Here is a 25,534-nt window from a genome sequence, read left to right on the forward strand (position 1 = left end):
CAATAGTTATTAATAATTAATATCTTCATATTTATTACATGCTGTACATTTTAATAATTAAGTACCTTTTTTTTATAAAGTTCATTAATATTTTACATGGAGTGTCCTATTGTTTTGTTTTTTTATCCGGCATCCATCTGAAAAACTACTGGTTAAATAATCATCTGTCAGCAAGAACAATCCAATCTAGTTATCGCCATCTGAAAATCGGTCAAGTCAATATACTCCAGACTAATGCATGAGCCCATAAACACATACATACTTACACATTTGGTTGCACTTGGTGGCAATTCAGCATGCACAATTCACCTACCGACATGTTTTGAGGAGGTTTGAGTAAATAAGAGAACATGGAGGAAACTTGAGCCCAAGAATGGTCATTGATCCTTTTCCTAATTTACCTGCTTGTGTTCTACACAATGAAACAGTTCTTGGCTAGTAAATGGTCCGTCGCTAAATAAATTGACTGCATCTATTATCTTAAATATAGTGGTTTTATTCCTAGACTATAATAGTTGAGCACTTGTTTTGCACAGTGATCAGCCAATGATGCATCAAATTCTGGGTAAATAAGCCCAGACAGGCAAAGTGTATCTCGGTGCAATGGCATCTGTCAAGGATTGGAACAGATTAGGCAGCAAGGGAACAATCAGTTCTTGAAGCTATTTGAAGCAGGAACATTGGGACAGTGTAGAAAATTGAGCTTTATATAAACCTGTATATAAACGTACGGTCACTTCTGATTCACAGATCACTTTGACTACAAATGTAAGCCGACTTCCAAAATACAAAGTGTCTAAACTGATATTTGAAAATCTTCTAGTAATTTTTACATTTTCTCATCCACATGCTTAACACTAGGAGTTCAGCTAATAGCAGATTTTACAGATACCAATAGCTTGGTTGGAACCTACTTGCCGATAACTAATCAAATGAGTTTTTAAAATGGATACTGGATAAAAGAAAAACCATAACACTCGAGGTAAATATAACTGATCTTCAAAAAGCGTACTAAATCATAAAACAAATGTGCCGAATTAAATAAATATATTCATGAATAAATCATAATAGGACTCTCTGTGCAGCACGCAGTCTCGTGTGTATAAACAAAGAGCATGTGGCGTCATTAAGTCTTAAGTTTTTTGCCTATAGCCGAAAGTTCCAGCAATCCAGTGTAGGCGCCGATTAATGGGCTAAATGATAAAATCGGCCAACCTCTTCTTAACACTTCCGCAATACTGTCGCATTTTCACAGTCAATCAATTCATGCTCAGAAATAGATGAAATGCAATTGTAAAGTTATTGTCACATTGCATTTTCCCAATTAGCATTTGAATTCAAATAACGTCCGACGTGCACTGCCAGGCACCAGCTTTTAAAAACTGCTGCCAGGCTCATTTCAGATAAGATAAACCAACATGTGGACTTGAAAGAGGTCGACGGGGCCATGCAGTGCAAGCCTAATCGCGAGAGTTGCAACATATTAAATACCCCAAAAAAAAGCGCAAATTTACACAGACATTATTTACAAAATGCCCTTTAGCTCATGACACCCAAAAGTCATTTTAAGCCCTGTTTTGCTATTGCCTCATTTTGTACAATTCCACAGAGAGGCGTATCTGCAGTGGAAAAACCATCTCAATTCCCCACTGTGAGAAACCATGTGGTCAGAGGAACCAAAAGAATCACTAGACACCGCTGTGATGTTGATCCAAGATCAGGCTGAAAAGATGTACAAAAGATGAACAGGGCAGTCAGTGAAAAGAAAGGCACACCTGAATAAACAAGCGAAATGAAATGCTGTAGGGGAAAAGGGAAACGACAAAAGCAGTCACAATGCAATGACTATGCAGATTCCCCAGATGGTAGCTCTAGAAACCGAGTATAGATGATCAGCTCCTGGAAGCACAATGAATTACCATTTAATGACTCGAACCAAAGCGGCAAGGCTAAGAGCAGCTCTACTGCGCATAACAAATAGCACTAGAGAACAGTAGGTTTTCGAACAGAAGTGGAGAGAAAACATGTAAGCAGCAGCAAGGTCATACTTCTTACCTCAAATCACATTTACACATACATACAGAGTACGACATGCAGTGAAATGCTTTTTTTCTGATGGTCCGGCATTCAAGCATAAAAGGGAATAGAATGAGGAGATAAACCAAGAAAAATAAGAAGGTAGTTAAAAAGTATAAACTATACAAAATATAAAATATATAACGATAAATGAGAAAATGTGTATATACATGGATGCGTATGACCGTAGTGATTAACGTGATTGTCCTTAAAGTGTCCTTGTGTGTGTGTGTGTATATGTATCTTATCATATACAGTCCCTCACTTAGGCAATAACTAAATATGTTCACTGGGTCAAAAGCTACACCCGGCTTTAATGAGAAATGTGAACATGAATACACAATGGCAAAACTAAACATCGGTAGAAAACGATAATTATTAGGAGGTGCGCTCTCCCTTTATTATTTAGAAAGCGACCAATCATTTGTGATTAATATTTTATATATAGATTCATTCGTCCTCGTTTTTCAGCACCACTGCTACTAGGTGAATATGACGTATCAGAACACTACGCAGCCCGAGGCATGTCCTGAGAGTGACATGAAATACAGATTAACATGGCAGAGGTAGAGCTGCATCTTCTTTGCACTACAAAAGGCGTGTTTGTGAAAGGGCCATGTTTAAAAAGTCAGAACGCACTTAAGTAAATTGATTTACTGTCTGCCTGAACCAAAGAAAAAATCTGCAATTGAATGCCGTTGAATTAAATCGAAATTGGATAGGACCGCATCGTAATAGGAGTGAATCATATTGCATCAGGAGCTGCTTTATATATAGATATCTTTAGCGTCTCATATAGTTGGCTGTGCATCGAGATTAGACTCGCATTTGCCTCAGTTGATTGCGGGAACTATCTGCTATTGGCAAAAAACCATCCCGATAGTTTTTCCGGGTTGAGTTACACAGTACAAGAGCGGCCTCTAGAGGCAAATCACAGACACGACACATCATGTGCTGTTTATTTGAAGTGTCTTTTTTTATATTCATTTTAGATGTAATGTAAAATTTTCAATTATTTATTTGGAGATTTTTTAGAGACCTCTAATAAATACATTCCAATACGATGCATGAGCCCATAAAGACATTTACACAATTGGTCATACTTGGTGGCAATTCAGCACGTAAAATTCACCTACCGACATGTTTTTAGGAGGTGAGAATAAACAGGAAAACATGAAGGAAACTTGAACCCAGGATTTGTCATTTATCCATTTCCTAATTTACCTGCTTGTGTTCCTGACAATAAAACAGCTCTCAGCTAATGATCAGTCCTTAAGTAAATTAACTAATAACTAGATACTATTCCTTGGTAGTCAAGCACTTTGTTTGCACAATGATCAACCAATGATGCATCAAATACTGTGTAAATAAGCCCTGACTTTTTTTCTTCTTTTTCTTTTTTTTAGGGCCAAATTTGGCCAGAAAAATTATAACTAGTAAACGAGCAACAGGATAAAGAATCATTGATTCACATGGGAAACAAATGCTGTTTACTTGGCCTCCAAGTGCCCCTAAACCACAAACGAATTGAGCATCTATAGGATATACTAGACAAAGAAGTCTGATCCACTGTAGCCCCACCTCACAGTCTACAGGATTTTCAGGATCTGCCTCTTGAAGCCACAAATCACAGCACGCTTTTAGAGCTTTTATGAAATGGGTCAGAGCTATTACATTAGCACAAGCATGACCTATACAATAAAAGAAAGGTGAGATTATGGCTATGGCTGATTGGTGTGAAAACATGAAGTAAATCAGGAAATGCTGTGTGATTTAAATCTCTGTGGTTGTAATATTTGCATTGCATATTAGCACAGTGCAGCCAGGAGGAAGCTGGTGTACAGGGCAGCCATGCTGACCATGTAGGCACTTTGATGCAGCAATTTTTGGCACTTTATATTATAGAACATTCCATTGTAGTATAATAGAGAGCATAAGGACCAAGTGAGGGGGGGGGGATATATACATCCAATATATTATAGGCAGTTATAAGTGATAAATCAGTTTAATTGCTAACACAGTATACCTACATTATGCAATAAAGCTAATTATATTTGGAAAAAAAAAAAACGTCTCAAAACTACAAGTAAATGCACTAAACTTAAAACCAATTTTATAATTCAATTAAGCTTTATATGTACATGGTTTTTAACAATGGACATTGTCCCAAAGCAGCTTTACAGAGATATACATTGATATAGGCCATATACTTAGAGGTTATAAAATAAGTTTATCCCTAGAGTGAGCCAGTGGTGACTGTGCCAAGGAAAAACCCACTGACATGGTATGAGGCAGAAACCTTGAGAGAAACCAGATAAAAAAATTAAGCAATCAATGTCTTGGTGGCACTGTATGACCTTCCTTTATAGTTTTCACAGTTAAGGTTATAAAGCCTCTTAAGGATGAGTATGATGGTATTTTAAAATCCAAACCTTTCTTCCTTCTTCCTATTAGCATACTATTTCACTGACAGCAGGACATATAAAAGGTGTCAGTTTTAATCAAGCTTGGAAAACTACTAATGCCTCAGAATGACCTAGTTCCTTGTTTTCTTCAAGCCAAGCTTAAGGATCACATTCCACTGCAGATGAACAATACTCTGACTGTGCGGCCCCAACATGCAGAGGAATAAAGTAGTTCGGAATGACTGGAAAAACCCAAGATAACGAAAGCTGTAAACTGGTCACTTTGGCATTTTAGCAGTTTGGCAATCCGTCTCACCAAAACCAGTCTGTAACGAATGTAAGGTACAAGAAAACTAAGAAGTGGTAGTTCCATTGTATGGATTTTCCTAATATTTCTGATCTGTTCAAGACCAAGTCTCAACCTGTTACTCCCAGACTACAACTTTTTTTTACAGAAGACACCCTACTAACCTTAATTATAAATTTTATAAATTCTGATTTATAAATTTGTGTCTTTATAAACACTAGCTCTTTCACAGTTTACACAGTGACATCAAATCAACATGGCTGCTCATACTGAAGAGTGTCAAGTTCTCCATGTTGAAATTCTGAAAGTTTATAAGAGGAATGGTTTAGATCTGTTAATATCCAGACAAAGTAGGTGGTTTGCACTTAATGGGACCATTATTTGTTTTCCAACCAAACAAGGACCCCAGGCACACCTCAAAGTTATGCAACAGCTTTTTTTTGGCCAAGAAGGAGAGAAATAACGTGCTGCGTCGGATGACTCTGCTTTCACATGAACCCATTCTAAAGCCAGTTGAGGTGGTTTGAGTGGAGTTAAGTTTACAGAGAAAAGAATAAGCAGCCAACAAGCACCCAACACCTCTGGGAGCTTCTCAGGATTGAGTTAGTCACCATAAATGTTGAATATGGTAAACACCTCATGAGGCTGACAGAGAAAGGAGAAAAAGTGTCCAAAGCAGTCATAGCAAAAATAATCAAAATAAAGAAAAACCTTTGAAGGAAAGGAAAATGTGTCTAGACTTTTGAATAGTTCTGTACACAGCTATAGGCCACACCTCATTCCCCATGAACAATAAACAAAGCAATGCCTCCACTACTGTGATGTACAAGTAAATACATGACACCTGCCTCACTATAACGAACAAAAAACACCAGGGTTAAATCCATTTCCAAAGAAAACTAAGAAAATCACAATTCTACAATAATTTTTTTTTTTTTTTTTTAAAACAGCACAGCTGTATAGATCCTACATACTAAATTCACTAGAATACACGTCCAAAAAGCACACAGGCAAACTACCAACAAATTTCTCCTAATATCAGCTGCACTTGAGCTTTATTCAACTAGAGGCATCGGGTTTCTTAATACACAGACAAAGGATCATATTAACTGGCACCTGCTGGCCTTCATAAGATATCAGTCAGAGGTGAAGCACTGACTGAGCTCGAGTCAGTATTCAGAACAAGCAGGCTGCTTTACTTTTCTTAACACTGCAGGACAAAAATTTGGTTCGGCTTTAAATCACGTTTCAAGAATGAAAACCAGACCTTTTGAGCCTTAAAGTATTTCCTCTAATTTCATACAGATCTTCACTATCGACCCTTCAAATCTTATAGAAATTCTCACTAATAGCAGTGCATGCACTTAGATCAGAACATAAGTGAAGCATGCATTGAAGCTCCGAAGTCATTTGTAGCAGGTCTGGTTGATGGGTAAATACAGATTGTTGCAACAGTTAACAAGGCTAATTCAAGCCGAACGTTTACATCATATCTTCTTATTAAATTCTCATTTCTGATTAGTCAGCAAACGGCATTGCCAATATTTCTGGCTGCAATTTAAATCACAGGTCTATATTTTCACAATGGTTAGCATGACTGATACGCCAGATAATTCAAGTTTGATCATAATAATAATAATAATAATAATAAAATAATGAACAGACAATTTGTGGCACCCAGATGAGGATGCGTTTACTTTCGAGTCTGGTTCCTCTCAAGTTTCTTCCTCATGCCATCACAGGGAGTTTTTCCTGGTCACTGTCGCCACTGGTTCGCAAATAATTTACAATTACAAACTTACAGGCAATAAACCAACACATTCTTTATAACCACTTTATCTTTGTTCTCTGTCCTTTGAGAAAATGCCCATTGTTGAAAGCACTATACAAATAAACCTGTATTGGATCGATACATGGATTAAAAAGCTTTCTGTACAGAGAAGTTCATTGATCATTTCCAGAAAGAGCCTCTGGTAACAATGCAGCATTCGACAATGCGTTTTCCGTTTTCTCGCCAACGTAAGCTGTATTTTTCAGCTGGGGTCAGAATGATTGTTTATAGCTGCTATAACATAAGCGATACAAGTCATAACTTCTCTCATAAAATGTACTGCAACAGTCGATGGACCTCCAAACAAAAAGGTATGGCATGTCACACTGGATTAAAACTAAATCGAACAACTGTAGGCAAATTACTATGCCAAAAGCAGAATAAAACATGTTGGTTTGATTTATGAAAATAAATTAGTGGCAGCACAGAATGCCTGCAGTCCATTCTTTTTCATTCATTCCATATGCTAGCTAAGACAGGGGTGCATCTTTTCCACAAATGGACGGTGTGGGTGCAGTTGTTCATTCCAACCAAGCCACAACAGATTCTACTTGTTAAAAATCTAATTTCCTTTTTCACTGACTCTCAGGTTGGAATAAATGGCTGCTTGGTTGTTATAAAAACCTGCACCCACACCAGCCCTTTGTGGAAATTATTGGACTCCCCTGAGCAAAGATGTTTACCCAGAAACCTAGTTATATCTTAATACACATCTCCAGCAATTACTAACTAATTTAAATATTATGTAAAAATGGCACAAGAGTAATAAATACCATTCTTACTAATAAAGTTGTATCGCATGATTTCATTCGTATAAAAAGTCATGCAAAGTTCGCAGTGTAAACATGGATAATTGAAGATTTTCCATTTATTATGAGTCACTTTGTTGACTACACTGATAAATAAGAACAAACCAGTGCACATAAACACGCTCTGTGACTTGCAAATTTCCAACAAATCACAATACTCAAATTCAGTGGCGGGCCATGAATTTAGTACCGGGCCTTCAGTGAGGACTTTCCAGACTTAATCCATCTCTTAATACCACCATCATCACGTCGCAATTATAGAAACCATCAATAAAATACAAAAACGCAATGACAACAGGTGACATTACATATATGGGTGGGGGTGAATACCGTTTTACTAAAGCAATAAACCCAGTTAAGACTCCAAACCTCTACACTACCACCGCAACAGTACCACCTACATCATCTAGAAACATCATAACATCATAAAAACAGCTCATCAGAGGCTGTAATCCAGTGGTATCGTTTGTATTCAATGGTCTGGAAATGGTGAACAAACCCTTTCCCGGGCTGAAACAAGCTAGCTAGCTTTGGGGTTGGCGGACCCCCTCACAATGTCTAGCTATTCTTCAAAATCTTCTCTTCCTCCGTAGGCATAAAAAGTCTAAGTCTCATCGGAATGTAATAATGTATGAAGATCACTACACACATGTTTTGCCAGTCGAACTTGGCTTTAACAGTTTTCCTCTGACCAACCAATCAGAGGACGGAATAATGCTGACACTTGTCTGGGCCAGCTAGCTGCCCTGTGAGGAGAATATGAAATCTGATTGGTTAAGAAACAGATCCATTGCTAATGTTCTCTATGGTAAAAGGGCCAGCAGTACTGATTCTGAAGGCCCTAGGCAGATTAGATTGACAAGGGAGCACATAGAGGCTGAAATCTGATTGGACAAAAATAATAATAATCCAACATCCACATACACGAACTGGAAGCAGTGCAGCCAAGAGAAACACTACGACATGAAGAGAATAAACTGTTGAGAATAAATGTATACAATTTCATGGAACAAATATTAGAATTTAGGTTGTAAATGTAGGTGAGGTTGTAAATGCTTCTGATAGTGTTTATGCCAGAGGAGAAGGCTTTGCTGACTCTGACCGCATGGCATGCCACTGCTCAAATTATACATTCGTCCAGAACCTTAGGATTTTACAGGAACGTGTTAATCTGGGATACTATTATGTTCTGTGCAACAAAATGAAATATCTATTTTTCGTGATGAAGGGGAGCATTGTGGTGCTTCTAATTAGCATATTCATGCATATTCATGCATATTCATACGTCATGGACTTTTGAAGCATCCCTTGGTTAGTTCAGTACTTTAAAAGGACCCTGGACTAGAAATATCAAACAGTTATTCTACATGGATTGTTTTTATTGCTTAAAATGACATGCACATGGAGACTAACCATAGACACAGCCGCAAAAGGAAACTCTTGCCATGTGTGCGACTCCAACTTCCTACTCCAGGAGTGGAAGTATTTATTCATAGCAGATGTCATGTCATATCCAAGATACCAGTAGAGTTACTGGTAATATTTTAACTTAGATTTACCATGTAAGAAGGAAAATAAGGGGGTGCAGGGTCTCGATTTGTGTCCTTTTTTCTTTTTTAAATAATATCTCCTTTTGGGTCATCAAAGTGCTCATGAAACATCTGTTCTAAGTCGTGCATTTATAGTTAGGAAGTGTCAAGGTACTCTTGCCATTTGAGTTTTGCAAACCAGAAAAAAAGCAACCCTGACTTCCTTGCTCTTAAAAAATATATACATTAGCCAACAGTGACAGGCAGCTTTAACACTCCATGCATTTCTCTCCCAAAATATGCCACCTGGGAAAATGTGTTGAATGGATGAATGAATAAATGGATAAAAAAGATGTATGCATGCATCTATGAATGAATGTATGCGTGCACACTTACCTTATGTTTCTGCACCAAGGAAAACTATGTGCCAGGAAACCGATCACGAGTCTCAAAAGAAAAGGTAGACCTGTAAAGCCCAGATCCGACGTAACTTTCTGTGAATATCAAACCCTGCGTACGCCAAAGCAAAAAAAAAAATAATGCAGTGCTCTCAATGCAACTCGACTATCACGATATATGAAGCGTGCTCGTGAACGCTTATTATAATTATGGCACTGCACAATGATGCCTTTAATTATTAAAAAAAAATTGCCAGTCTTGAAAGGGATCCAAAAGCAAAACTGGAATATGTGAACTTTCTGGAAGCCACTACTCCATATTGAGTCGAAATCACCCGCTATTGGTTTCCAGCACGGACACGTTCCATCGCGTGCAACTTCGTGTGAATCAGGCTGTAAAGCGCGCGCCGATTGGCTAGAAAGGAAAACCCGGAACTAACTTCTTTTAAAGGATCTGTCATTGATCCTATTGGCTGGCTCGGACGTAGGCGTCACGCCATTCGTCAAAACCGCTGTCAATCAAAACACACTCTGTTCAGAGCCTGTGATTGGACAGATCATTACGCTTCCTAGATAGGCGGGACTAAGCGCCCAGGAGCTACCAATCGCTGGTAGAAAGAAGGAAACAGACATATACAAGGATTCTGCTTTTATTTGGTTAAATTCAGGTTGTTGTTTTTTATTGATTTGTAGCAAAATTGATCAGACTCCTTCTACTAATTATGAATGATAGTGATTTTTTTCCTAGTTTATATATCCGAGTTAAGGATTAATCACTGATAGACTATTAAATAATTTTTATATAAATGTATATATTTACATACTTATATACCTTGCAGACAAATTTCTCCTTTTAAAACAAATTTATAAGCAGTTATAAGCAATAAAAATAAATATATGACTACTGCAAATTAATAAGATTACATAGATAGATAGATAGATAGATAGATAGATAGATAGATAGATAGATAGATAGATAGATAGATAGATAGTACTGTCATTGCATAGTACAGGCAGACAGCAACAAAATGCAGCAGACGTACAAATAATAGCAATTGTGCAAACCAATAAGTGCAGATAAAATGTAACTATACACTGATTAGACATAACATTATAACACTAAACCTTCATCATGGCAGCTGTTAGTGGATGTTGATGTGTTCGAAGCAGGAAAAATGGGCAAGCGTAAGGATTTGAGTGAGTTTGACACAAGGACCAAATTGTGATGTCTAGACGACTAGATCAAAGCATCTCCAAAACTGCAGCTCTTGTGGGATGTTCCTGGTCTGCAGTGGTCAGTATCTATCAAAAGTGGTCCAAGGAAGGAACAGTGGTGAACCAGCGACAACCAGCGAGGCACATTGATGCACATGAGGAGCGAAGGCTGGTCCGTGTGGTCCGATCCAACAGACGAGCTCCTGTAGCTCAAATTGCTGTAGAAGTTAATGCCGGTAATGATCGACAGGTCTGGACTGTGACAAGCTTAATTTTAAACCCATATTTTAATAAGGTGTTGATTAGCAGGGAAATCCTCTGACATGAGCCACCAGACATCTCTAACACAGCCCCCGAATTCATTTACACATCAGTTCTCGCATCTTGTCTCCTTTTTCATCAAATTTATAACCAATTCTATACAAACAATAATGATCAATATCATCTTATGACTGCTGCTTGTTAAATCAACGCATCAACCCAAATTAACCAATTAGGTATTGACACTTCACTTGCCTTGACCTAAAGCATGTTCTGCTCTGTGACTGCAAAACAGATTCATTTTATTTTCAACATTATCTTAGCATAATTTTTCTATATTTTTTTTTTACAGAAAATTTACATTTACAGCATTTGGCAGACACCCTTATCCTGAGCAACGTACAATTTATTTCACTGTTTACATAAAGATCTGGACCTATTTATATCAACCAATTGATATTCAGACCAGCATTCACCTTCCTCATTCTGTTCAAGTTTGATTCATTCAACATGTTGCGTCGTATCATGAATCATACTGTTGATCCTGGACACTCACTCAGGTTGGTCATTATTTTAACCATTAGTAGTTCTTACTTTTAAAAAAAAAAAAAAAAAAAAAAGGGAACTTGAAGAAAGAGAAATGGAAAACTAGAACTAATACCAGTACAATACAAACACACCATTTAGCCACCCAGCTATAAAAAGGCCTCCAAGTTGCATGTCGGAATAATTTACAGACATAAGCAAGTCTATTTGAGATGACCTGACTCGACACTGTTTAAAGCATGTGCGATTGAGGGATGCAGTTTGCTCACTTCTTAATTACAGGTATCACTTACACGTTAGCGCCAATGCATAAAGAAAATTATAATTTTTTTTTTTTAAAAAGGGCCCCTGCAATCATCCAGGGTAGAATGAAATGTGATCTGTAACCATTCTACAGAGTAAGAACAATCTCATTGACTGTCTCCATTAACAAGATGCATTTTTATTATTTGTTTGTAGTGATAAAAGTCCAAAGCCTCATATTTATTTCACAAATCAAAGCCATATGACAGATTTGTGAGATCAGTCTGGTACAGTCAGCCAAGAACAACAAGATCAGGAGCAAAGGGGGGAGGGGGAGAGAAAAAAGAGTGAGAAAACCGTTGCAAAATGACACTTTTTTGTCCTAAAAGATAAATGTGCAATAAAAAGACAAGAGTCTCAGTATAGAAACACAAGTCCCAGAAGTTTATTTAGCAAGAATAACAGTTCTGCAATGGAACGCATACCTTCAATGTTCCCTAATTGACAATATGAGCAGGAAAGAAGGAAGGGTGTTTTTTCCAGGCATTAAGCCCAATCTTAGCCTAAGCCAGTGATTCTACATTGAAACTCCTTTTTAGTCCAAGGTCAGGCCTTATTCTGGGGAAACCAGCCCTTAGAATTAACAGTTAAAATTACATTTAAAAAAATACATTCATAACAGTAGAAAAGACAGATTGTCACTATAGAGGATGCAACATTTTAAGCAGAGCGCATCACCCTTCCTGCAGGCGCTTTGTCCCTGCACCAGCCTCCACAGTCAACTTGAATTGATAATTTGGCTCATTATTAACTGGACAAGTGTTACACAGGTGCTACAAAGACTGAATTTTTTTCCCAAATGATGTACAACGATGGTATTGGGCGATTCGAATCGATCCTGCCTTGAAGCATCATCACTACTCCTCAGTAAAGGTCAGGTTTTCTCTAATTGCATGCTTTCTACATGTACACCATTGCACGTTTGCCAATACCTTGCAGGAAGAATGTTGTACCCGGCTTAAATGCGTTTATTCCCAACCCAGAAATGGTCCACTGAATAAGCTACAGGACATGAATGGATGGTCTTGGACACAGTGCAGCATAGAAATCTAAAGACCATACGTTCACATGGAAGTTATTTTACATCGTCAATACGAAAACTTACACACTGCAACCGCTCGAAACGACTAACCTCTGCCTACAGAACAAATAAAATAAAAAAATTATAACGTGTTGATAAGCTGGGAAATCCTCCGACATGAGCCATCAGACCTCTCTAGCCTAGAACGGATTATGGCATTATTCAGGACAGAGCTTTTTAAGAACAGGCTTGTGTTTAAGACTAAAACTTAGTGTCTGTCTTTGTCCTTTCCTAATTGGAGTGCACAAGTAGTACAATTCCTTGCTTAATATTGCTCCCCTATTCATGCCTGGGCAACCCTAGGCCAAATCTGCTAGCTTTTTTTTTTGGTGTTTTTTTGTTTTTTTAACCCGCCCCACACACACACCTAAAGGTTCTCAGTATCTAGTCTGCTTAGTTACTACGGAACTCAATTACACTAAACTGCAGCTACTCAACCAACACAAGTACGATTTTTTTTTTATATATTTTTGAACCACTTAATCATTAAAGCCCCTGAAATCCATGAATGGTTGTTCACCATACAGTTCTAAGACCACTGAGCAGAGGTTGCATGAGAAACATGCAGAGTTAAAGGAGAGCGAGCAAGTTCGAAATCAAGGCAAGCAGAGAAGCACAGAAACATGCCAAAACCAAATAAAGCATGCATTTTGCTGTTCGCCATAGTATATGTTCTATAACTTTCGAAATATTGATACATGTATTACTTTATATATTTAATTATTTTTTTTCTTATCTTCGATTATATGTAAACAGTTCTTTGATTTTTTTTTAATGGAATAATGAGATGAAGACCAGGGTAAACAATTTCCTTTGGGGGGGAATACAAGCAGAGCAGAGGAGGAGAGTTGAACTGAAGGACAAAAAGGAAAACGGGGAGTGAGAACGAAAATGGAAAGCAGGAGGAGGATGGTGTGAATGCTTGTTGAAGATTGACAGTGAGTATGCTGCCCACTGTTTGGTCTGCTGTAGTCCTTTTGGTTTCCAGTTTTACTTTGCAGTCATCATCTGGACAAACTCTGGAAAGTGAAAGGTTGGTAAGTTCATGTTGGGTTTTGAGGCAATAATTTATAGATGAGAAATGACCAGAAAATCTAACGCCGCAGCATAACATGCTCATCAGTGTTTTATATCAACGTCCAAGATGGACTGTCACTCCTACAGCAATTAGCATTGTGTCCAAATATTCATTACGTTTTTAAACTCCTAATAAGTAAAATTATATCAAGACCAAGGTGTAACATTTCCTTGTTCAATGCAGCAACAAATTTACTTTTAATCAAAACTAAAACACCATGCTGACCTTCATAGTTGACCTGCCCATCCCCGTCGATATCTGCCTCTCTGATCATCTCGTCTACCTCCTCATCGGTCAGCTTCTCGCCCAGGTTTGTCATGACATGGCGCAGCTCAGCCGCGCTGATGTATCCGTTTCCGTCCTAAACGTAAACAAAGTCAGCCGTTCGCCAATATGTACACCACCATCTCGAAATATTATTTGGAACATGTCATCACCCCGGCACGACCGAGCTTGTTACCTTGTCAAAAACCCGGAAGGCTTCTCTGATTTCCTCCTCGCTGTCAGTGTCCTTCATCTTTCTCGCCATCATGGTGAGAAATTCAGGAAAATCGATCGTCCCATTACCTGCGAGTTCAAAATGTGATTGGTCACCAATATCTTCTAGATGTATAGCTAGCCGGGCGCGTAGACGTCGCCTTACCGTCGGCATCGACTTCGTTGATCATGTCCTGGAGCTCGGCTTCGGTGGGATTCTGCCCTAGAGAGCGCATCACCGTCCCCAGCTCTTTGGTGGTAATGGTGCCATCGCCGTCTTTATCAAATAGCGAGAAGGCCTCCTTGAATTCTTGGGGGGGATACAAAAGAGCATTAAATCAGTATATGGCATCCATACACAAATGATGAAAACGGATTAAAGTGTTTAACGTTTAATTACCAGCAATCTGCTCCTCGGTTAGCTGATCAGCCTGTTGAAGCAACCCACAATCAGAAACATTGTAGTCCACGATTTTATTATTTGATAATAACCCGGCTTTGTAAACATCATAAATATCCGTTTAACATGTGATGCTTCCGAGCTGCATTCCAGTGTTGGATGGGATTCAGGAGGCAGGTGATGACACTCCCTTCGGATCAGTCAGCCGTGATTTAATGGCGATTCATTGCACTTAAATGACATGATGCCTGATTTGCATCTGCACAGGAACCAAAGTAACGCATGATGTACAGCTTTGGTGAGGAAATTCACCATTAATGCGGTTTCTGGCAACATGAATGGAGGAACCTCAGGAATGAAGGAACCCACTGAAATGTCCTGATGTGAAAACCGGATTAGTTTAAACCCTCATTTCATTTCTTTCAATTACACAATAATTATCGACCCGGTATATTATAGGCAGGTATTTCACTACATTTGATGACCTGATGATGTAAGGTGTCTACTGCGCATCTTAGCTCAGCTAGCACTCTCTTCATATTAAATACGCGCAATTAGCTTTAGCAATGTAGCTCTCGGAGTTGAGGTTGAATGCCCTTTGAATGAAAAATAAGCCATTAGACTCATTCTCATTCCAAAAATCAGAACGATACACCGGACGGATTAGCATCCTGCGCCTGAAGGTTAGCTAGCCGTCTGGGTAATGCGCTGCAGCAGTCTATTCAATGGTAGCTAATTTACTGGTTAGCCCAGCTATTTATATCACAAAAGATACGTTTTCATTCGAATATATATTATTTAATTTTCAACGCAAACCAATACTTACCATTGTTAATGTTGGTTATTCAAAAGGAGGATAAAGTACGCCACACCGAATCCGCCTGTCGGTTCCGCTTTCCGTCCCGCAGCTAGCCGCTGTGCGCCCGAACTGCAGGATCACTCCGCCTCCGTGCTTGGGTCGGAAAAAGCGGGCCGCCGCACCCCCTAGCAACCGCTCTGTCGCTATGGTGCGCCTGCGCCAAGCTCGCAAAAAGAAAACGAACAAAACCCGAAATAATAACCGGGGGGAGGGTGAAGAAATACCAGAATACAACAAAACGTAAAAATAAAGATTATTGAATATTCCTTTCCGTGTCTAATAGCAGGCAATGTCACTTGCACGCTTTATAAACGATCTAAACCTCCGCCTCAAAAGTTTAAACAGCGCGAGCGGTGGGTTTATATATAAACGGCGGTTGAAGCGCGTCAGCTGACCAGAACGGGACGAACTGATTGGTTCCCGTCCACCTGCAATGCGTCAGGGAGTCCATGAAGGGAGGAGGAGATGCGCCGCATCCTTAAAGAGACAAGACTCCGTCCTTTGCGGTAACAACTCAGGGATGGGGTCAAAGACTTGTCTAAGTAGCCTACATCTTATTTCCAAACGATTTATACTTATGTCTTGTCACAAAAATATCAGTCATAGTTGGCACTATTGATAGGAGCCTCACTCTTCTCATATACATTCCTCTACAAGGCAAGTTCTCAAACCTGGCCCTGGACTACCCCATTACATCTGCACAATAAACTTCAGACGCAGTGTCCTACAGTCCCTGTGATCATGGTATCAGTCATTTTCTGCATTTCAAAATCCAATGTAGTCTTCACTAATGCATCGGTCCGACGTCTGCCAGTTTAAGTGAATCATAAAATACCTTGTTGCAACCCCCAAAGGGTTTGGATCTATTAGACAGCCAATTCTTGAAATTGATGTGTTGGAAGCAGGAATAATGGGCAAGCTTAAAGGCATGACTTTCAAAAAGACCTAATTATAATTATAAATTATAAAGCTCTGGGTTACGGATGAGAAGGCCGGAGGTGCAAACCCAAGTATCACCAAGCTGCCACTCTTGGGCCCTTGAGGGGCGCCGTATCATGGCTGACCCTGCGCTCTGACCCCCAGCTTGAAATATGGGAAGAAATAATTTCACTGTGCTGTAATGTATATCTGACAAATAATGGCTATTCTATTCTATTCTAGATGATGGGGTCAGATCTCTAAAACAACAGGTCTTGTGGGGTGTCCCCGGTATGCAGGGTTTATTACCTACTAAAAGTGGCCAAGGAAGGACCTGTAAATTGGCGTGCCCAAGGATCAGAACACAGAACACAGGGAATATCATCTTTGCTGCATACACACACTATACAGACAAAATTATTGGAACACCTGACTTTCCCAGCCATATGTGGTCCTTACCCAAACTGTTATAGCAAAGCTGAGGGTGCACAGTTGTATAGAGTGTTTCTGGATGCACTAGTATGAAATTTTCCCTTCACTTAAACTTGAGACCCAACCCTGTTCCAGCATGACAGTGTCCCTGTGCACAAAGCAAACTTCATGCAGATATGGTTTGCATGGGTTAAAGTGGGAGATCTTCTGCTATAGAGTGTTGACCTCAACCCAATTGAACACCTTTGGGGTGAATTGGAAAACTGACTGCATCCCAGACCTCCTTAACTCACCTTTATCAGTACATGATACTATTCAACACAATCTATTGTGTTAACACAATCTACAGTACTATTCAACACAATCATTCCTCATTCAACACAATCATTCCTCAGCACCTGACCGAGAAGTTGAACCTTCTGGGCCTGAACACCTCCCTCTGTAACTGGATCCTGGACTTCCTGACTGAGAGACCTCAGTCAGTCAGGATCGGGAACAGCATCTCCAGCACCACCACACTGAGCACTGGGGCCCCCCAGTCAGCCACTCTGCTGACTCACGACTGTGTAGCAATGCACAGCTCGAACCACATCATCAAGTTCGCTGATGACACGACCGTGGTGGGTCTAATCAGCAAGAACGACGAGTCAGCATATAGAGAAGAGGTGCAACGGCTAACTGCCTGGTGTGGAGCAAACAACCTGTCTCTGAACGTGAACAAAATGAAAGAGATGGTTGTGGACTTCAGGAGAGCACAGAGCGACCAATCTCCACTGATTATTGATGGATCCTCAGTGGAGATCGTCAAGAGCACCAAATTCCTTGGTGTTCATCTGGCAGACAACCTCACCTGGTCCCTTAACACCAGCTCCATCACCAAGAAAGCCCAGCAGCGTCTCTACTTCCTGAGAAGGCTGAGGAAAACCCACCTCCCTCCCCCCATCCTGTCCATGTTCTACAGAGGGACCATTGAGAGCATCTTGAGCAGCTGCATCACTGCCTGGTTTGGGAACTGCACCGTCTCGGACCGCAAGTCCCTACAGAGGATAGTGAGGACAGCTGAGAAGATCATCAGAATCTCTCTCCCCTCTATCATGGACATTTACACTACACGCTGCATCCGCAAAGCACACAGCATTGTGGACGACCACACACCCTCACACACACTTTTACACTTCTACCATCAGGAAAACGGTTCCGAAGCATTCGGCCGCCACAACAAGACTGTGCAACAGTTTCTTCCCACAAGCCATCAGGCTTCTCAACACACAGAACTGAAACAGAACTCTCTCACACACACACACTCACTCAAATGTGTGTAACGAACTGAAAACATTTTTTTTCCTGGACTTAACACCTAACACACTCATCACTCATCTCAATCCATTCCACCACCATTCATTTATTTATTATTTATTATTCTTAACAGTACCACTCTCAACTGCTGTTCTTGCACATTTATGATTTTCATTGTATTATACTGTTTACATGCTGTTTTTGCACCTTCGACTGCTGCTGTATTTTTTTTGCACTACACTGTTTACACTCACTTCTGGGATATAGTTTATATTTTTGTATAGTTTTTACAGTTTTCTTGTACAGTACTGTATAATCTAGTATACAGTAGGTTTACTGGTCGGCGCTATATAAGGTTTTGTGTCTTGTCTTGTGTCGTCTGTCTGCACTGTCTGTCTGCACTGTTTGCACCAGGTTGCACTCGATGCACTTTATGTAACTTGTGTTTTAGCTTAATGTTGTTTTGTTGTTTGTTGTTTAGTGTAGCACCAGGGTTCTGGAGAAACGTTGTCTCATTTTTACTGTGTACTGTGTACCACTGTGTATAGTAGAAATGACAATAAAAGCCTCTTGACTTGACTTGACTTGACATGATTTTACTAAGCACAAATCTCCACAAGCCAACACTCCAACATCTACTGGAACATCTGAAGCACATAGCATAATTATGACCAGGTGTCTTCAAACCTTTGGCAATATAGTGTAGCTGTGTCCACTGCCCACCACAAATAATGCTTAGAATGGGCAAGTGAGCATCAAAACTGGACCATGGAGCAATGAAGGAAGGGGGCCTGGTAGCGAAGTTGGTGAAAGTTGTGTGGCAGCCTTGGATTATATTATGTTGACAAGTCCCTAAAGTTGTTATAGACCTCATACCTCTCTTCATGTTAACAGGAGTGGCCTTTTTCAGCAGAAGAATGTTCCCTGCCACACTGTAAAAAAATGTTTAGGAATGGTTTAGGAAACATGACAAAGAGTTGACTTTGACTCCACAAGTTCCAGATTTCAGTTCAATCGAGCATCTGTGGGATGTGCTGAAAAAAGCCATTGAGACCCCACCTCACAATTTACAGGATTTCAAGAATCTGCTGCAAGCATTTTGTTGAGATACAAAAGCACACTTTTAAAAAGCCTTTTAGAGTTATAATTTAAGAGGTCGGACCTGTTTTACTGGTACAAAAAGAACCTATAGAATAAAATGAGGGTGGCCCTCACGTCATATTAACACAAAATAATTTTAAATGTTGTTACCTGATGAATGTATCCAGGCTGAAAAACCACCATATAGAACACAGAAAAGATGATCAGGAACTTTTCTGTTCTCAGTCACGTTTAAATCACCGACTCCCTCTGCCTCATCCATGTTACCCCCAGACTTCTTGTTGCCTTCTGCGTTGCTTGTTGGCTTTGTAAACCGGTCTATGTCTGTGGTGTGTGAGAGCCAGGAAATGCTACACCAGTGGTAGATTAAAAAAAAGCCACATACACACAAAAAATAGGTTGATGGGCTGAAAATGGTGTGCCGTGAGAAGAAAAAATAAATATATATAGACACACACACACACACACACACAGTATATTGATCGTGTCAACAAATATACCAAATAAAACTAAAGTAACAAAACTGGTTTAAGAATTTAAGAAGTAGAACGTACAGATATTTGTGTAAAAATGTAATGAGTAAAAGTTAAAAGTCCAAAAAAAAAATAGTGAAGTACTGATATCAGAAAAACCTACTTATGTACAATAACAAAGTACATGTACTTTATTTCCCACCTCTGTGAACCAGATCACCTTAATGTTATTACACTTAATGCAGTAATCCTGCTGTTTAACCGATACCCACCTCAACCAGGACTGCTTTTGTAGGGAGATGAAGCTGTTCTTCTGCATAAAAAAGTTGCTTTAAATAAAAAGTTTCAGGGACACTTTATACATAGCAAATCACTTACAGGAAAAAAAAGCATTACTGGTTAAAGCTTTTCAAAGCAATAGAGAAAATAAATGAACCAAAACCACTCATATACCACTTATACTGTTCCTTTTATTTTAATTTTTGCAGTTTCACGGTATACAAACAACTGAATCAAACTCAGTAACATCACGAAAATTGCACTATATCCAATAAAACTTGTAAATAGGCTAAAACTTGGAATCTTTATTTTTTCAAATATGGATTAAAACAAACAAACAAAAAGGGCTTCAATGAAACCATTGGTCTTGACCTATAGGGCTTTGTTTTATGCACTTACATACACATCGCTAATGTTTTTGCCCAAGTCTGCACATTTTAGCATGTCAACAGTAACAAATTTCATTAAATGTAACAATACCAGACAACCACATTTTACTCTGCACATTTAGAACAGCTATTTATGCAACATAAGGGAATTTCAGCAGAACAGCCTGTTGTGGCTGCAGCTTTAATTCGGCCAGAGTAACCGATTGGTCGGGAGCCATTGTTTCAACATTGGTACTGACAACAACCGTGGCTTTGTCAGGAAGGACATCGTGCTTCAGCTGCAGAATGACCTCTTCAGTCGGCGACCAGTTGAATGCAACTAGGTAACGTTCGCTCTGATCCCATGAGCGAAAGTATGCGAGAGCACTGGCGCTGTTGTGCAGAGGCACATACTCTCCATGCAAAAGAGAGCGCTCCTTTGATCGCAGATCACTCACGGTCTTGAAGAAAGTGCGCAGAGAGTTCCTTCGTTCAACCTCGGTCTGTAAGATACGAAAAATAAATAAATAAATAAACAGTCAGACTTTGCCAAATAAATTTTGTTTGTTTATTAAGTTAACTTCATGTTAGCATCCGGGCTATATAAAAGGCAAATGCAAGGTCATCAAATCCATACAAATGTAATTACTATATAAAACATTTTGGCTTTAAATGAGGTTTAGAAAACTTAAAATACATTCATATGATACTTGTCTCCAACAAGTTACACATACATGTCAGCTATTTATAGTAAAGATTACGCAAACAAAAAAGAACTGAAGAACATCCGAGTATTTACCCACCCCGTGGGCTAGCCAATTAAACTGCAGTCTAGTTGCATTCTAATTTGACCACCTAGAAGGGACTCATTTTAAATCATGCACTGTACCCAAGTAAATAGAGGATCTAGTAATTTTCATTACCTTATCACTTTCGTTTGTGTTGGACAAGTCCCACATCACTGCATCCTAAATCGAGAAGGGATACGATCAGTGAAAAGACTTCGGGTATCACAATTCCAAAGTTCTCTAAAAATCATATACATCTGGTAAAAATACCTTATCTGTTATTCCAATTTCATCACCATAGTTGAAGATGGGAGTACCAGGCAGGGTAAGCAGCAGCAGCTGGTGTAACTTGATGGTTGCAGAATCAACCATACTCGCCAGGTGTCCCTTGAGACGGTGGCCCAAATTCCAAGCGAGTCGATGCCCATTCTGGGAGTATAAAGTCTGCACAACCTGACCGACTGTGGCTCCAGATTTGCCAAACAGGACATCAGAAATGAGCAAATCAACACCGGTCTGATTCAACACCATGTTCACCTGATCAGGAGATGTGGCCCTGGTAACACCAATTAAGACCCTTCAAAGAAAAAAAATACAGACATGGTTAAAAAAAAGAATAGATAAATAAGAACAATAACCAGCTATTTCAAAGATTGAGCTGAAATATTTAAATTGTATAAAATATCACACATATAGGAACTGAGGACAAAAGCTACAAATGTGGTGATTTACGCTTACTTTTTGCTCTCCTCTTTAGTGTGATTATTGACGGTATCCCTGATGCTCGCCCAAGTCAATGGTGCAACACTGGCGACACGTTCAACGCCATATAGCAAGATACCATCAACACCTTTCTTCAGCCAGTAATCAGTAGCAACCTGAAAGCAATAAAGGATCAGCAAGATTAAAAACCACCAATCTGATTTTTAAGAACAGCAAGAACAAAATTTTGGCTATTCCTAAAAACAAATCATTACACACCTTGACTTTTTCTGCGACTTTAGCCACTGAGGAGTTGGAAAACCATGGCTCGGATCCTTTGTAGTTTGGGGTCAGATCCAAAACCACAGAAATACCTGATCAAAGGCAAATAAGCATTGCAGCATGACTGTAGCAGGCAGAAAATATGCACTTAATATTGTTTTAACAGTAGAAAATTTAGATACTCACTCTTCTTGCGTGCCGCCCCGATAAGTGCCTCCAAATCGGTCAGATTGCCAACAGCAGGATCAACCTCAACCAAATTCAGGTCATCCAATTTTTCAGCAGTGGACAAATGAATAGGACCTATAATCAGACCCTTCGCCTTGAGCTGCGACAGAGCACCGACCTTTGCCTCCAAACCTGAAAAGCAGCAGCAAGTTATTTCCCGCATACAAAACATGAATACTGACATCCAATAATATCCTACTTTATAATTATAGGTCTACATGCGCCTCTTCATGATCATATTTTGGGTTCATAGCAGGAAACTTTTCCACCTCTGTAGTACAGACTTTAAACACATTAAAGTGTAGCTGAAGCTTAAATGAATACTAACTAGTCAAAGCAATTGTAAATTGTAATTCAGATGGAAGAGTAGATTCAGCAAATACTCTTGAAGGAAGCAAATTAAAAGTTTACAATTATTTGAAGTATCACATAACGTTTAGGAAATTTCAATCAAAAAGATATTAAAAAGCGAGAGAAAAAAAAAAAAAAAAAAAAAAAAAAAAAGAACCAGGGTCGGAAAGTTCCACGTTCCCTATTAGTCATGAATGCAGCAATATTCTTGAACAAAGAACATAAGACTGATATGACGCTCACGCTCATTGAATACATTTTAAAAGTGTCACCTTGGAGAGTGATATATTGCTATAGCTGAGTCACAAGAACAGGAAATGTCATGTGCTCATGAATGTTTCTTCCCCAAAACTAATGCAGCTGCACTAAAATCCTGTAAAATCCACCAATAGTTTGAAAGCCTTTTATTAAAAATGTTTACCTTTAAGTCCTTCAGGCCCAGCAAATGCATCAACATCTCCGATCTGGTACAGGAGCCCATTATCCCACCAGTTCATCTCAGGAAGCGGTTTGCACCGAGGTGCCTGTATAATGATGACGATGGCGCCGGCAAGCATGCCAAGCCAACCAAGCCAAAAGAGGATGAGGAGTGCCCATCTGGCTCGCACCCACCTGGAAGGAAAACAGTTTATATTAGCAACAGCTCAAGGGATATAAAAAAGAAATGTACCAACACGTATAAGAGACATACCCTGGTGTTCCGGCAACTTGTAACAGCTCCTCCTTAGACAGACCAGTGAATTTGGACTCGTTCTCCTCAGGAATCTTGACCTTCACTTCACCGTTTTTGACAGCCAGACTGGCATCACCGTTCCCAGTGGTCATCGGCTGCCTCTCCTGCTCCACCTCGTTCAGCTCCACGTCCTTCATGTCGACCTCTGTGTCGCTGGACATCTTCTGCACTGTCTCGAATCACGACCTAGAAAAGCGAGAGATGAAATGCTCACACCACGTGTTTTAGACATCAAAAGGTGGAGTCGCGCGCAACCCGGAAGTCGTGTTGCATCAGTATAACCGGTGTTACGTCAGCGTCCATTCATTATCATGGAATAAATAGGAACTGGGTTTAAAACCAGAGTGTTACTGAATATGATTTATTTTATACTAATAAATGATCAACCAGACCAGATATTATACAAAAGAAAAATAAGAATTACCCACTAATCAGAGTTAAATGTGTGATTAACCATAAACAGAGAATCATTCAGACAATTAATAAACGCAACCACTTTGAACACATTACACGACACCTTTTTTCTTCAATTACTATTATTAAATTAAATATACATTGTCTTGTCAATAATAATTTCGATAGAAAAGGCAACAATCCCTGAGGAAAAACAGGCGCAGTGCGATCAAATGGAAAACCGGATCGGACCGGTTCCGCCTCATTTAAAACACTTTTTCACATCACATCATTTAACAACAAGAAGAACAGCTAAAATAAATTTAAAAAGTGGCAAAAATAATTTTCATTAAATATTATTACAGCGTCATTGAACAATGCGGACACTTCGAACGAGTCAAATGAGAGTCAAATATATATAGTAAGCTACCGCGTCAAATTAAGATTTGTTTGTAATGTTTTTTTTAAAGCTTGTATTCATTGAAAATAAAGTATTTAGATATTTACCGTCGATATATTGAAGAAAACTGTCAAATATCGTTATAATTCGTGTGTTCGAAATGCGCCTTGTTAGCTTCTGTGTTTAAGGAGACGCTCCGGTTTTATTTAGGCGTAACACAAGGGGACCGACTAAAACCCCGCCCACATTTAAGGTGGAACTGTTTTCCAAAAACATGATATTAGCAAAACTGACATTTTTGTGAATTATTATGCTAATTTGTGGTTAATTTAACAGAATTGTATTACTTTTAACATATATATATATATATATATATATATATATATATATATATATATATATATATATATATATATATATATATATATATATCATCTATAACGTTTTCCTTACAGTTACACGTGCAATTTCTGTGCTACTCAAAACATGTACCAAGGCTGAGATTTGACCCAAATGCATCATATTAGTGTATTTCCAGGTTTTAAATTGTTTTAAATAATATAAGTCAATTCTAACAAGCATTTTTGGTTAAATATTTAATTATTACCATTTAATTTTAAAGCAGGAGAAAGTCCACCTTAAAAGGGTCTATTTGAATGGTAGTCACACTGTGTTCATTGAAACCCAGCCAGTGGGATGGGAGGCATTAAGTTTCTTTCCTGGGGACAAAGTGGTAAACAAGATTTTAGAATTTATATAGATTCATTAAATAACAAGTAAACACATGGTCACAATTTGGCATGTGCATGTTCAGGTAACACACATGGGTGGTACGTATGTTCATGGGCATAGACACATGAACCCATCTGAACCTTCACCCAGATTTCCACAAGTAAACAACAGTTAAGTCATTGTCATTTGACAAAAACAACAAAAAAAACATCTCTTGCAAAACTTTATAACTAAATAACATATTGCGCTTTTCATTCATGTGTGTTTGTGCCAGGCATGAGATATATTTTCGTGGTACTCAGCCAACAGTATATTCAACATGGTAATTTATGTGATTGGAATCAGTAAATGCTTCCTTGCCAATTAAACAAGATAATTGGAGCGGATTTCATTCTTCGCTTAAACATTCATGAACCTCTATCGCAGGAACCACTTCAAATCCGGGCAAAAATCTGTTCTTTTTACCCATTTATTCCTCTTCAA

The 25,534-nt window shown here is 39.0% G+C and overlaps 3 protein-coding genes across 3 annotated transcripts in view; all 3 read right to left on the reverse strand.

The window, feature by feature from the left end:
• pcxa (pyruvate carboxylase a) overlaps positions 1-9,759 on the reverse strand; it is a 165,740-nt gene extending 155,981 nt beyond the window's left edge. Inside the window, 1 exon segment of the mRNA XM_046868027.1 lies at positions 9,354-9,759. The gene's annotated coding sequence lies outside the window, so the exon portion shown is untranslated.
• A 2,284-nt stretch (positions 9,760-12,043) lies between these two features.
• Positions 12,044-15,882, reverse strand: calm3b (calmodulin 3b (phosphorylase kinase, delta)). Its single transcript, XM_046868031.1, has 6 exons — positions 15,543-15,882; positions 14,717-14,747; positions 14,483-14,626; positions 14,300-14,406; positions 14,065-14,200; positions 12,044-13,780 (listed from the first exon to the last, which is right to left on the reverse strand). Exons 1-6 carry the CDS (start codon positions 15,543-15,545, stop codon positions 13,752-13,754), a joined length of 450 nt encoding a protein of 149 aa, XP_046723987.1. The 5' UTR covers positions 15,546-15,882; the 3' UTR covers positions 12,044-13,751.
• Positions 15,883-20,245: 4,363 nt separating this feature from the next.
• Positions 20,246-24,542, reverse strand: slc3a2b (solute carrier family 3 member 2b). Its single transcript, XM_046868029.1, has 9 exons — positions 24,427-24,542; positions 23,485-23,712; positions 23,215-23,405; positions 22,401-22,574; positions 22,212-22,306; positions 21,969-22,108; positions 21,501-21,807; positions 21,366-21,410; positions 20,246-20,945 (listed from the first exon to the last, which is right to left on the reverse strand). The coding sequence occupies exons 2-9, from the start codon at positions 23,685-23,687 to the stop codon at positions 20,595-20,597; spliced, it is 1,506 nt and encodes a 501-aa protein (XP_046723985.1). The 5' UTR covers positions 23,688-23,712; positions 24,427-24,542; the 3' UTR covers positions 20,246-20,594.
• Positions 24,543-25,534: the final 992 nt, after the last annotated feature.

Source organism: Silurus meridionalis, chromosome 15, assembly GCF_014805685.1.
Source record: "Silurus meridionalis isolate SWU-2019-XX chromosome 15, ASM1480568v1, whole genome shotgun sequence".
Taxonomy (NCBI): Eukaryota; Metazoa; Chordata; class Actinopteri; order Siluriformes; family Siluridae; genus Silurus; species Silurus meridionalis.